The 10,059-nt window shown below is 37.6% G+C and overlaps 2 protein-coding genes and 1 long non-coding RNA gene across 5 annotated transcripts in view; 2 read left to right on the forward strand and 1 right to left on the reverse strand.

Moving 5' to 3' along the window:
* LOC113674084 (uncharacterized) overlaps positions 1-1,986 on the forward strand; it is a 31,402-nt gene extending 29,416 nt beyond the window's left edge. For all 3 annotated transcript variants that reach the window (XM_027190554.2, XM_089198370.1, XM_089198372.1), the window contains one exon: positions 157-1,986. In XM_027190554.2, coding sequence (XP_027046355.2) covers positions 157-715 — 559 coding nt within the window. In that variant the 3' untranslated portion in view covers positions 716-1,986. The remainder of the gene's footprint in view (positions 1-156) is intronic.
* On the reverse strand, positions 1,733-7,832 carry LOC113674101 (uncharacterized). Its single transcript, XM_089198385.1, has 7 exons — positions 7,569-7,832; positions 6,696-6,785; positions 5,836-5,968; positions 5,238-5,622; positions 4,417-4,625; positions 3,670-4,071; positions 1,733-3,031 (listed from the first exon to the last, which is right to left on the reverse strand). The coding sequence occupies exons 2-7, from the start codon at positions 6,741-6,743 to the stop codon at positions 2,754-2,756; spliced, it is 1,455 nt and encodes a 484-aa protein (XP_089054511.1). The 5' UTR covers positions 6,744-6,785; positions 7,569-7,832; the 3' UTR covers positions 1,733-2,753.
* LOC149050832 (uncharacterized) lies at positions 3,358-4,306 on the forward strand. Its single transcript, XR_016184440.1, has 2 exons — positions 3,358-3,574; positions 3,687-4,306. It is a non-coding gene; the product is annotated as an uncharacterized LOC149050832 (long non-coding RNA).
* Positions 7,833-10,059: the final 2,227 nt, after the last annotated feature.

Below are 10,059 nucleotides of genomic sequence, written 5' to 3' on the forward strand. Positions count from 1 at the left end.
ACAGCGCACTATCGCAAACCAAAATCCATTTTCGTCTTAGATTTACCAGTCGTTTCCTCGCACCTCCTATAACTCGAACCCTCTCCAATTGCCCTTGAAGTTTTCATTTTTGGAAGTCGACTGGTTGGTGTTGCAAAGTTTTTCTTTTATATTTAGGGACGTTACAAACAGCGACTCGTCCAAGGAAGAAATAGAAGATCTTACACTAAGTCCATCTGGAAAGAAGAGAAAGTCCCAAAAACACGTGACTTTTGAAAACGTAAACGGTGAATCAGAAGAAAATTCTTGCGGTAAAAGAAGGCGAGAGAAGCCTCATTTGTTGTTCGATCAGGATAACGAAGAGTCAAATGACAGAAATGCAGAATGGCGGACAGCTGACTTGGATTCCAACGACTTGGACCTTTGTGAATTATTAGCCTCCATCCCGAGGGACATCCCGAAGAAACAACCCACTGAGGAGGAACTGGAGATCACTGAAATCGCAAATAGGCTTTCAGGCTATGATAACATGTCGTTCGACGAGAAATTCCAGTTCGTTTCATCTCAAAGAAAGAAGAGTGATGCAGACTCTACTGTTTCTACTAATGCCGACGATTCTTCCTTCAACAAAGTTGGTTCTGTCGGCACAGATACCGTCGATAAGGTGGGTGTTGACTATAATGATGATGAACACGTCACCTGTCAAGTGTGTGGACTGTTTAAGAAACGCAGCTAAACAGTCAACAAATTGCTTCACATGCAAAGAGCTGCATCATACTTTTTAAGCGTATGTACTGTTTGCGCATGGACCAGTTTAGAACATTGTGAACGTTACTGCTGAAAAAAGAGCGCTGTTTAATGAAACAAAAGTATTACTATAATAATTATCTTTCATTTAAACGGACTCTATTCCTATTATTATGCAATAGCAACCATGTTGTTTTTTTTTTGGCGGGAAATGGGCGAAGTCCCCAAGTACACCGAGATTCAAATCAAGTTCTGGAGGTAACCCCTAGAAAACTGTTGATATGAACATTAACGTTAAATAGGCCATTTCCGAATTACCTCTGGCCTCTTCTACAAAGCGAGTCCTGCTGCCCATTCCTAAATATGATTAAAAGCTTTCATTCACATGCAAGTTAAATTCATTTTCAAAGGAATGGGTGAGCACCAGGCCTCGTTTTGAAAAGGAGGCCAAAGGTAATTCGGAAAAGGCCCAGTAATGAGTGGTCTTTAAAACTTGTCCTTCAATAATATGCGAACTGTGTCGGAGACTCAAAATCAAACTCGAGCGCGGATTTTGTTTATGCTAACTTCAGTCTCTATCCTAACAGACCTCATGTTCAGAAACAAACTAAATGCATCAAAATCTTCCAATCACAATACAGCCCTTTTTCACACATGTTAGACAATGTGCTGGTCTCTCAGGAGGTTTGGCAATTTATTAACGGCAGAGGCAACTAAATGTTCTTTTTTCATAGTTCGCATGTTATTTAAGAGTGCTGTAAATTTCCCAGTGTCTTGGCCTTTTTTTGGCGCACGTCCCGATAACAACCTCCTCCTGCCTTCTTTCAGAGGTCAGTATCAAAATTAGCGGCCAAGGCTTACAGAAGTTTATTTGAAACGTGCGTTATAATACAACGAAGTATGTTACTCATAGCCAGGTGCGTTCTTATTATTAAGGACGATTATCACCGATATAAAATTCCCAACAAATAAATGTAATTTTTTCATAATTTATCAAACAAACATATTTAAAGAAAAGAAATATTTTAATATTAGGCCAGCATATGATACAATGTTAGGTTGTAAATTTACTGAAGAAGACTTTTGCAGTTTTTATTCTAACCAAACATTTTAAGTTTAAATAGTTAAAGAAAGAAGATTATATATCGTTGCGAATTATAAGTTATATAAGTTGAGAAAGTGCTGACTTGGTGAAGCAGCTTATCCCAGACAACTCAATCTAAGCAACCCGAAATACAATTTAACGTGGAGTTTCCTAAATCGTTTCATTGGCTTCTTAACTCTAAAAGTAAGGTAACACAAACCTTGTCCAAGGAGACGCGATGGCCCAGTGGTAGCCCCGCGGAAGTCCGCATCGAAATGTCCTAGTAGGCCATTTCCGAATTACTTTTTTCCTCTTTTTCAAAATAGGCCTGGTGCTCAACCATTCGTATGAAAATGAATGAAAACTTAAAATCATATGAAAGGATGAGCACCAGGACTCGCTTTGAAAATGAGGTCAATGGTAATTCGGAAATGGCTTATTAGGGTCACGCATTTTGTTGCTGAGAAAATTAACGTCGTATCCAGGAGGATTAACAGCCTCCAGAAAAAACTATGGGGGAAGGGGAGAGGTTTAGGTGAAAGATTGCTTTGGAAAAGAATCCCATCCAATGGGTGAGGGTACTACTTCTTATCGTTTGCTGCTATATACCCTGGAATACTCTGGCAGCCTGAGCCACTCAGCCTATTTGAAAGACAAGTATATCGTAGCCGGCCGTGGATTATTTCTAGGATACAATTGTGAAAGAAAAAGACTTCTTCGGTTAATGGTGGAGCTCTCGTATAATTTTGATTTCTCATTGCTGCAGATCATCCTGAACGTAAAGGAATTGAACAAACGATAAAAACACGAGTCAAAATACATAAGCCTACAACTAGTAAACTGCAATGAGCAGTTCATCAGCCAGGAAGCAGCGACAGTTTATTTGTGATAACTGTATCTAGAACAGAAAACGTCTGTCGAAACAACACGATATGAAGAGATCTTACGACACTCTTTCGCAGTACTGAAAGCCACTACTGTAGATCAGACTCGCGGGATTTTTGTGCTGATTTGCGTCGTTAAGCTCGCAGACATTTTGCTTACTTGAAGACGAGTCGTTTTGTTTATAGTTGTATGATGCACATTTTGAGCCATAAATCAAGCAGTCCATTGCACAATCCAGCTCATTCAGCACCCATCGTATGGACAAGCGGTGTCCTACTAGCTGGCGGTTGTATCTTCTCTCTCGACAACGAAATTCGGCGTTTTTGAATAAGCCACCTAAGGAAATAAAATAAAATTAGGGGATGAAAAGTTCGGTTCATAAAGAGAAATTAACACCCTAATATCAGTATGCATATTCTCCATACTGTTCTCTACATAAATCGTAAAGTGCTGACAAGGAGAATTTGTTTAACAATTAAGAACTTTTTAATAGTTGATGATCATTTCCTTTATTCTTGTGACCTCAATGTTTGATTTAGGGGTGATCTTGTAAGGAGAATTTAAATGCTTGTCACTCTTGCTTTCCTTTTTTCCGCTTTGAAATACATCCCAAGCCGATCATAATCTTCATCGGTTTACTTCTGATACAACAGTAACAGCAACAGCACATTCGTGTGGCTAATATCCGCAAAGCTGATTTTTCAATATAGGTACTTAGATGCCATGGAGCCGCGAAAATCAGGAAGAAAGTTACTATTACCTCCTTTTCAGAGCTTTTGCGCCTTATTTGCGGACAACTCCTATGAAGTCAATCACGCAGGTTGCGAATCTGAAGACATAACTCGCCCAAAAAATAAAACACATCCAACAAGATACAAGGTAACCACAGCCAACCATTGATTGGTAACAAAAGAAGGCAAGAAAATTAATGATATTAGGGCAGTTTTTTTGTAGTTTTGTTTCATAGGACCCACCTCTATATCTCTTACAGATAAAGCGACATTTCTTGCTGCAGTTGGACAGATGCCACAAACCATCCGAGCCTCGGTATGCGCACAAATCAGTGCCATTTTCCAGGTCGTAGCTGAGTTTCGAGAAGTTCCAAAAGTTGCCATCTACCCAAGACGGTATTAAGCCTACACGACCAGTCTGCAGTCCAATGTACATACAACTTGGTACATTTCCAGTCTGCAGCAGCACATCCTCCAAGAAATTGTCTTCCTCTAAGCTCCCAATGCTGACTAGATTTCCTCCTTTTTTAACACAACTTTCCCTCGCCTCGTACCACGTCTTTTCAGAGTTAGGTGGGATGTAGTAGCAAAATTGTAAGTTAGCAATCCAACCGCCGTAGCACCCTCTGTTCGAGAGAAATAATCCTAAAAGAAAATTTCAAGACCTCTCTCAAGTATCCGTGACACATCAAATTTTCAACAGAATTTGCAACGTAGGTTTTCATTTATTTCAAGACAATCTTTGATTTAATAAAAATAATCAACAACAATACCAAAATATCATCACATTGATAAGTTACATATTTATTGGACTCGGTTGTGATTCGTTTCTACACTCATGTGGCATGAATTCTTATTTATTAAAAAAGCTTTGACCCAACTTAGCACTGATCTGTTGTATCTTGCAATAAAGTTTCGGAGTTAAATACCAGTTATTTTAAAGAACCAAACTTTGAAACATTTTGCTTGGCTCAAGTAAAAGTCTCTTACCTTGTACACCTCGCGATGAATCGAGAACTGTTTCATTATTAACAGCATAATGCCATAAAACCAAACTGGCGAGCAACAAGGACGGATATGATTGGGTACTTGAGTTGCGGAAAGTTGGCACGTTACCGACTTTCATTGACCAATCACACGAGCAATTTGAGTGATAACAGGAGACATGAGAAATTGTGAGCTTGGTTACATTGTTCAATCTATTAAAAAGAGACGGAGAACCAGTTTAAGCTTTTTTTTTCCCAGTCATTGAAAAAGAAAAACCATTTCCTGCCCAGCAATCCAGTTGACAGTCGTCTATTGCGGCAGCATAGCACTCTTTGCCTAATAAGATTGCGCGATCGACCTTAATCCGTGTGCTCACGTTTCTCCGGAGTTAGAATACCGACTGCTATGCCCTTAAATCAATATACCCCTTCCTCAGGGAAACGTTTCAAAATTTTGCACTCGCATTCGAGAGGGTTTTGATCGAATGGGGCATATTTTCCGTCAAGATCAGAGGAGGAAACCCTTAATGGTGTTTGTAATTTGATACTCCCCAATTAATATTAAACCAAACGAAAATTTGCATCTCCCTCTTTTTATTTGGTCAAACAAATCACCCAGGTTTGCAAATGCTCAGCCACAAAAATAATTTTCCTAGTAATGATCATTATCGCCTTTTAAGCGAAATGTTATGTGCATGAAATAGTATGCAAAAGTTTTAGACTCCAGTAGCGACCACCTTATGTCAAGCCCCGAGGCCTAATACCCTCCTGGTTAATGCTTGACAGACGAAAAATTTCAAGCCAAAAGCAGGGAGACTCGCGTACCTTGTGCCATTGATAAAAAGATGTGCTTCACCAGAAGCGTTCCAGGTCAGTGCCAGATGGTGCCACATTCCGTGACGAACACTTGCATTTACGCTTTGCAAACTCCAAGTGATGTTTAATTCCATGCTTTTAATTGTTGCATTTATCTCATTTTCAGGTGTTCGGGCGAGGCTGAGCCCGCAATCACCACTACCAAATTCGATTAAACCGTGCGAAGTCGAAGACTCTTGGAAAGCTACCCAAAATGCAACGCTAAAACCAGTTTGGTTGCAATATTTCACGTCCACATAACAGGAGTTGTATCTAGCACCAAAGTCAATCCATGTATCTGGACCATATAGATCTAGGCCGATTTGAGGTGAAGACCATGTGATCTCGGCATTACCTGTATTAATCAGAAAACAATGAAGCGATCAGAACTTAACTGACTTCGTGAAGAGAATTTTCATACTAATCATTACTGTCGTATCAGAACAATATTTTTGAAATTGAATCGGCTCTTCTGACATTTGTTGGCAAATCTCAAGACCAGCTCATTTTCGCTTCGATTGAAAGAAGTATCAAAGATTCAGTGAGGCAGTAATAAGTTGTTCGTTACCTCTGATATACCCATTCCACCATCCGTTAAAGTACCTGTGATCATACACTTGGTTGTATTTTATTTCGTTTAGTGGCCAGTAGTGATCAGATCCCGGGTACCATGCCTGTCTGGCTGTAAACAAACCTACCACCTTTCAAAAAATAAGAAAAATACAAAAATTCTAAATAGGTCGAAATAGAAGCAGATTAAAACCAATATTCGAAAACAAAATAATAATGAGTGAATCTTTGGTTAAACACAATTTTTATCAGATTCCCATGATGTGTTTGCTTCCAAATGAACTGTAAAATCATGATCGATTGATGCGGAGAGAAACTGACATTAATGAATATCCCCTTTTTTGTTTGCTTTGTTTAACAGAGACGGCACTGCACAAATCCTATTCGTAGGAATACTTTGCATACAAAGATTCAACGAAGCTACAGATTAATGATGATCTGTGCGGTTAAGTAAAAAGGATGAAAAATATAATCTCTTACACGAAATGATTAAATTTTTATCTAGTTTCTACAGATTATCTACTATAGTTAAAAATAAAATTGATATACTTCGTTTTGTGTTAAGGAAAGGGTAACTCCCCCTTTTTAAAAATTATTCGCAAAAGGAACCCTCTAAAACGAAAAAAGTAATAAATACAAAAATTAAGAAAAAGAACTGGAAGTAAATCATTAATTTTTTAGCATACGATATTCAGATAAAGGTTCACAGTTCACCTGTTTTTTGGTAATTACATTTTAATCATTGTTGTGTTTAGAGATATGCAAAAACAAGTGATGTTTGGATGAGACGGAACTTTGTAGAAGAGAAGAAATCAAAATAACTTAGGGGATTTACATTTTTTCACGCTGTTTACTGACCTGTATAATTATAATTTTCCATAATAACAAAATCGTCATTTTGTTCATTCACATGCGCTGTAGTTATTTCCTCAAAAGTTCCTTTGGATTCTGAACGAAAATTGAAAACGTTTAGTCGCATCTTCGTTCCTATTTAATTAATTTATGAAAAACCTGGAGAGCTGAAAGAAAAAGCAATCAAGTGTGTTTTCGGTTAAAGCGCACAATCCTCTTATCGTTTTACGTTCATTAACTTCAACTATGTTTTCTCTTGTGGTCAAAGGCCAAACCTGTGGTAATTTTTCACAGAATGTCATAAATAGCCAGAAGCAAATGCCAAAACAGAAATTAGTATGTGCCACTAGGTGAAATGAGTTTGATTAAGTATTTTGAATCCTTGATGAAACAAATTGAGATACTGTTTCTTAGAAAATATTAGAAAATAATCGTTAAAGACATATCAAAAATGATTTTCTCAACCAATTTTTTTTTTTTCATTTCACCTGAAAAAAAAACCACAGGTTAGATTTTGAATTAAGTTGATCTCTTTTCTTCCTTAAGATAGGAAGCTGTTTGTAATTTTTTGATTTATCTTCACTAATAAGGTTGATATTCTAAGTCATACAATTTCCAAGAAGTTGCACAGTATGTTTTTAAGTCTGTAACTTCCATGCGCTATTTTCATATTTCCCAAAATATAAACTGTTCATATTTTCTTGCGCTTTCCGAAATCGAAATCTCCCTTTAAAATAATAGAAAGCACACAAACCACTTATCACGCCTTATAAAATTTACCTTATGCAGTTTAACAAAGTAATCAGCTATTCATCAACGACTGACATTACATTTCACGATAAAGTTACATTGATGGCAAATATTGAAAGCTAGACGTACCTTCCGATTTAGCCTGTCACTTTTACAGTTCGTCAAATAAAACATACACCGGTGTGAAACATTTTCGATGTTCTTTTACAGCTCTAGATCTGCATCATTATAGAAATTTTCTGGTTTGGAGTTCAGGAAAAGCCAAACATAAGTAAAACAGCCGACGTTACACAACTGTGATTAATTTTACGGGGCCTTCGAATGGAAATTTAGAGGAAAAGCAAACAAAAACAATCATAGTAGGGACGGCCGAGCAATGACATTTCAAAGGATGTACAATTTTGGATTCCCTGCAGGATATACCTTTCTTTTTTAATTGTTTGTGGGTTAATTGACGACTGAGGGCCTCCCAAACAGGAAACATCGTATCATAGCCAATCAACTGAAAGAAAAGTTTTGACTTTAAACGTTTTTTTTTAATGGAGCAAACTGAATAGAACTACAATTTTTTGTCTTCTGAATATTTTTCACTAAGCCTTTTTTTTTTAATATTCATTTCAAGGTAAATGATCTTCTCCGTGTAGCTGGGATCATTTTAACAGATGTTCGAAAGGGGCGGAACGATACACGTTAATTCCTTGCTGCGTCATGCATCATTGGATGAAGAGCAGAACGAAAACGTTAAATTTTACAATTAGAGTTATAATGCAGTTAGATTTAACTCCTGAAAATCTGAGTTTACTATTAAAAAAATCTGTCCAAGTACCATTTATACTTTTCAAAGGTACAACTCTCTACCAAAGCGGTTGAGCTAAATACCAAAAAATAACCGATGAAAATCGAGACCACTTATATTGAGCCAAACAAGAAGTTCATGCAATATACACCTGTACCTTTTAATTCAAAATTTTCAAATTTCCTATTTAGTCAGCTATTACTACAGCCAAGAAAATGCAAATTAAAATTCGAAAAATATTGGATTTATTTTTGCATGGCTGGGGGTGTAATATCATGCATGTTACTGCTAAGTGATACGCACAAACATCTGTTGATATGAAAAATTTCACACCATTATTCCTCCGATTACATGAGTAGCATCGATGATAAATTTTGCCAAGGCATTATTGCAGATCCTGTACTTTTTCGGTTGTAAAGTTACATTCCTTCTAACGAATTTCATCTTCGGTTGCCATTTTAGAAAGCATGTATTATGCCTTGGCAAAAACGTTTCATGCCTTGTTAAAATTTGCATCTTCATTTATATTATAGGTTTTCAGAATATCTCTAAAGTTTTTCAAACTTTGAGATTCAGAAAATATTAATAGTGTCCACAAGAAAATGGCCCACCGTTTTGGCTTAAACTTTGTACAAAGGCAAGGTATCATGAGTTACGAGTGAAAATTGGAGCATGCTGAGGATAAAGAAACCGCTGAACAACTTGATGCTCAAAATGGCAATTGAGCCAAACGTCGGTCTTACTTTTTTCTCAAAGTTCATTACTCGTGACATTCTGTAAAAATACAGTCGGGAAGAAGTATTACAGTATGGAGGAACCAGTGATACTTAAACAGTTCATCTCTGAGATGATTTTTTTCAATTCGCTTTGTACTAACCAACGAAAGAAACATCACACATTTACTAAATAAATATCTTTTATTGAATTGCACGAAAGTTCTCTGTATTTCACTGTTTGACCACATTATTTCTTGTTTCCGGTCGCCCCAGCTCCCACGCACATATAAACTTTCAAAATGGCCGTCGGTCAATTAAAATTCAAAACTTGTCTTGGTTCTAACTTGTTTGCAATGTTCGATAGTAACTAATTTAGACATGACTCAATCTGGGGGCGAACTCGACTTGGTGGGGTCGAACTCGAAAAGTGTGGGGGCGAACACGGTATAAGGTAGGGGCGAACTCGATAGGGGGCGAAAGCGGTGGATACCCTTTTATTTACATGTTCCACACAGGCCCAGACAAAGAAGCCGAGGAAGAAACTGAAAAAGAGCGAGAGAAGGTCCACAAACATGAGCACCCACGGGCAGAACATACTAAACCCCAAGATGAAGGACAGCTGAAGACAAAACACAAAAGGTCTGCCAAGCCAGGACAGCCTGAAAATGAGCCTACTGGAAATGAGCCAAAGACTGAAATCATAAAGTCACAAGATGTTACAGGAAATTGCGAATTCGAGCAGCTACAGAGAGATTCTGCAGGGGACGAGGACAATTCTACTGTTGAAGGTAAGGCGTAGTTTACTGAAATCAATCATCAGTCTTTTAACTTTTAAGTAGCTCTAGGTGACCACGTTGGGTGATATTTTAACTTCCTATACGGGCGCAAACTTACATATGCCCTCATTTCATCCACATTCCCTTCCTTTATATGCTTCCGTCTACCAGAATTGGAATGCAACATCTCGTCGAATCAAAATATTCAAGGAAAACTGAAGAACCCCTTGATCAACCCTGACTCTTGAAAATACAATACATTCAACCACCACAGCTTTTGTGAAAGAGTTATCGGCAAATTCTGTTGGAGAACGTTATTTTTTAAACCGTTG

This window comes from Pocillopora damicornis, chromosome 2 (assembly GCF_964200805.1).
Source record: "Pocillopora damicornis chromosome 2, jaPocDami1.2, whole genome shotgun sequence".
Taxonomy (NCBI): domain Eukaryota; kingdom Metazoa; phylum Cnidaria; class Anthozoa; order Scleractinia; family Pocilloporidae; genus Pocillopora; species Pocillopora damicornis.

Bases quoted from the DNA above. Each gene is read 5' to 3' on its own strand.
- LOC113674101 (XM_089198385.1), bottom strand. From the start codon at position 6,743: ATGAACAAAATGACGATTTTGTTATTATGGAAAATTATAATTATACAG. The intron at 4,626-5,237 runs GTACGCGAGTCT...TCTTTTTAATAG, and splicing joins CTTTTTATCAATGGCACAAG to ATTGAACAATGTAACCAAGC. The intron at 3,032-3,669 runs GTGGGTCCTATG...TTATTTCCTTAG, and splicing joins TATCTGTAAGAGATATAGAG to GTGGCTTATTCAAAAACGCC.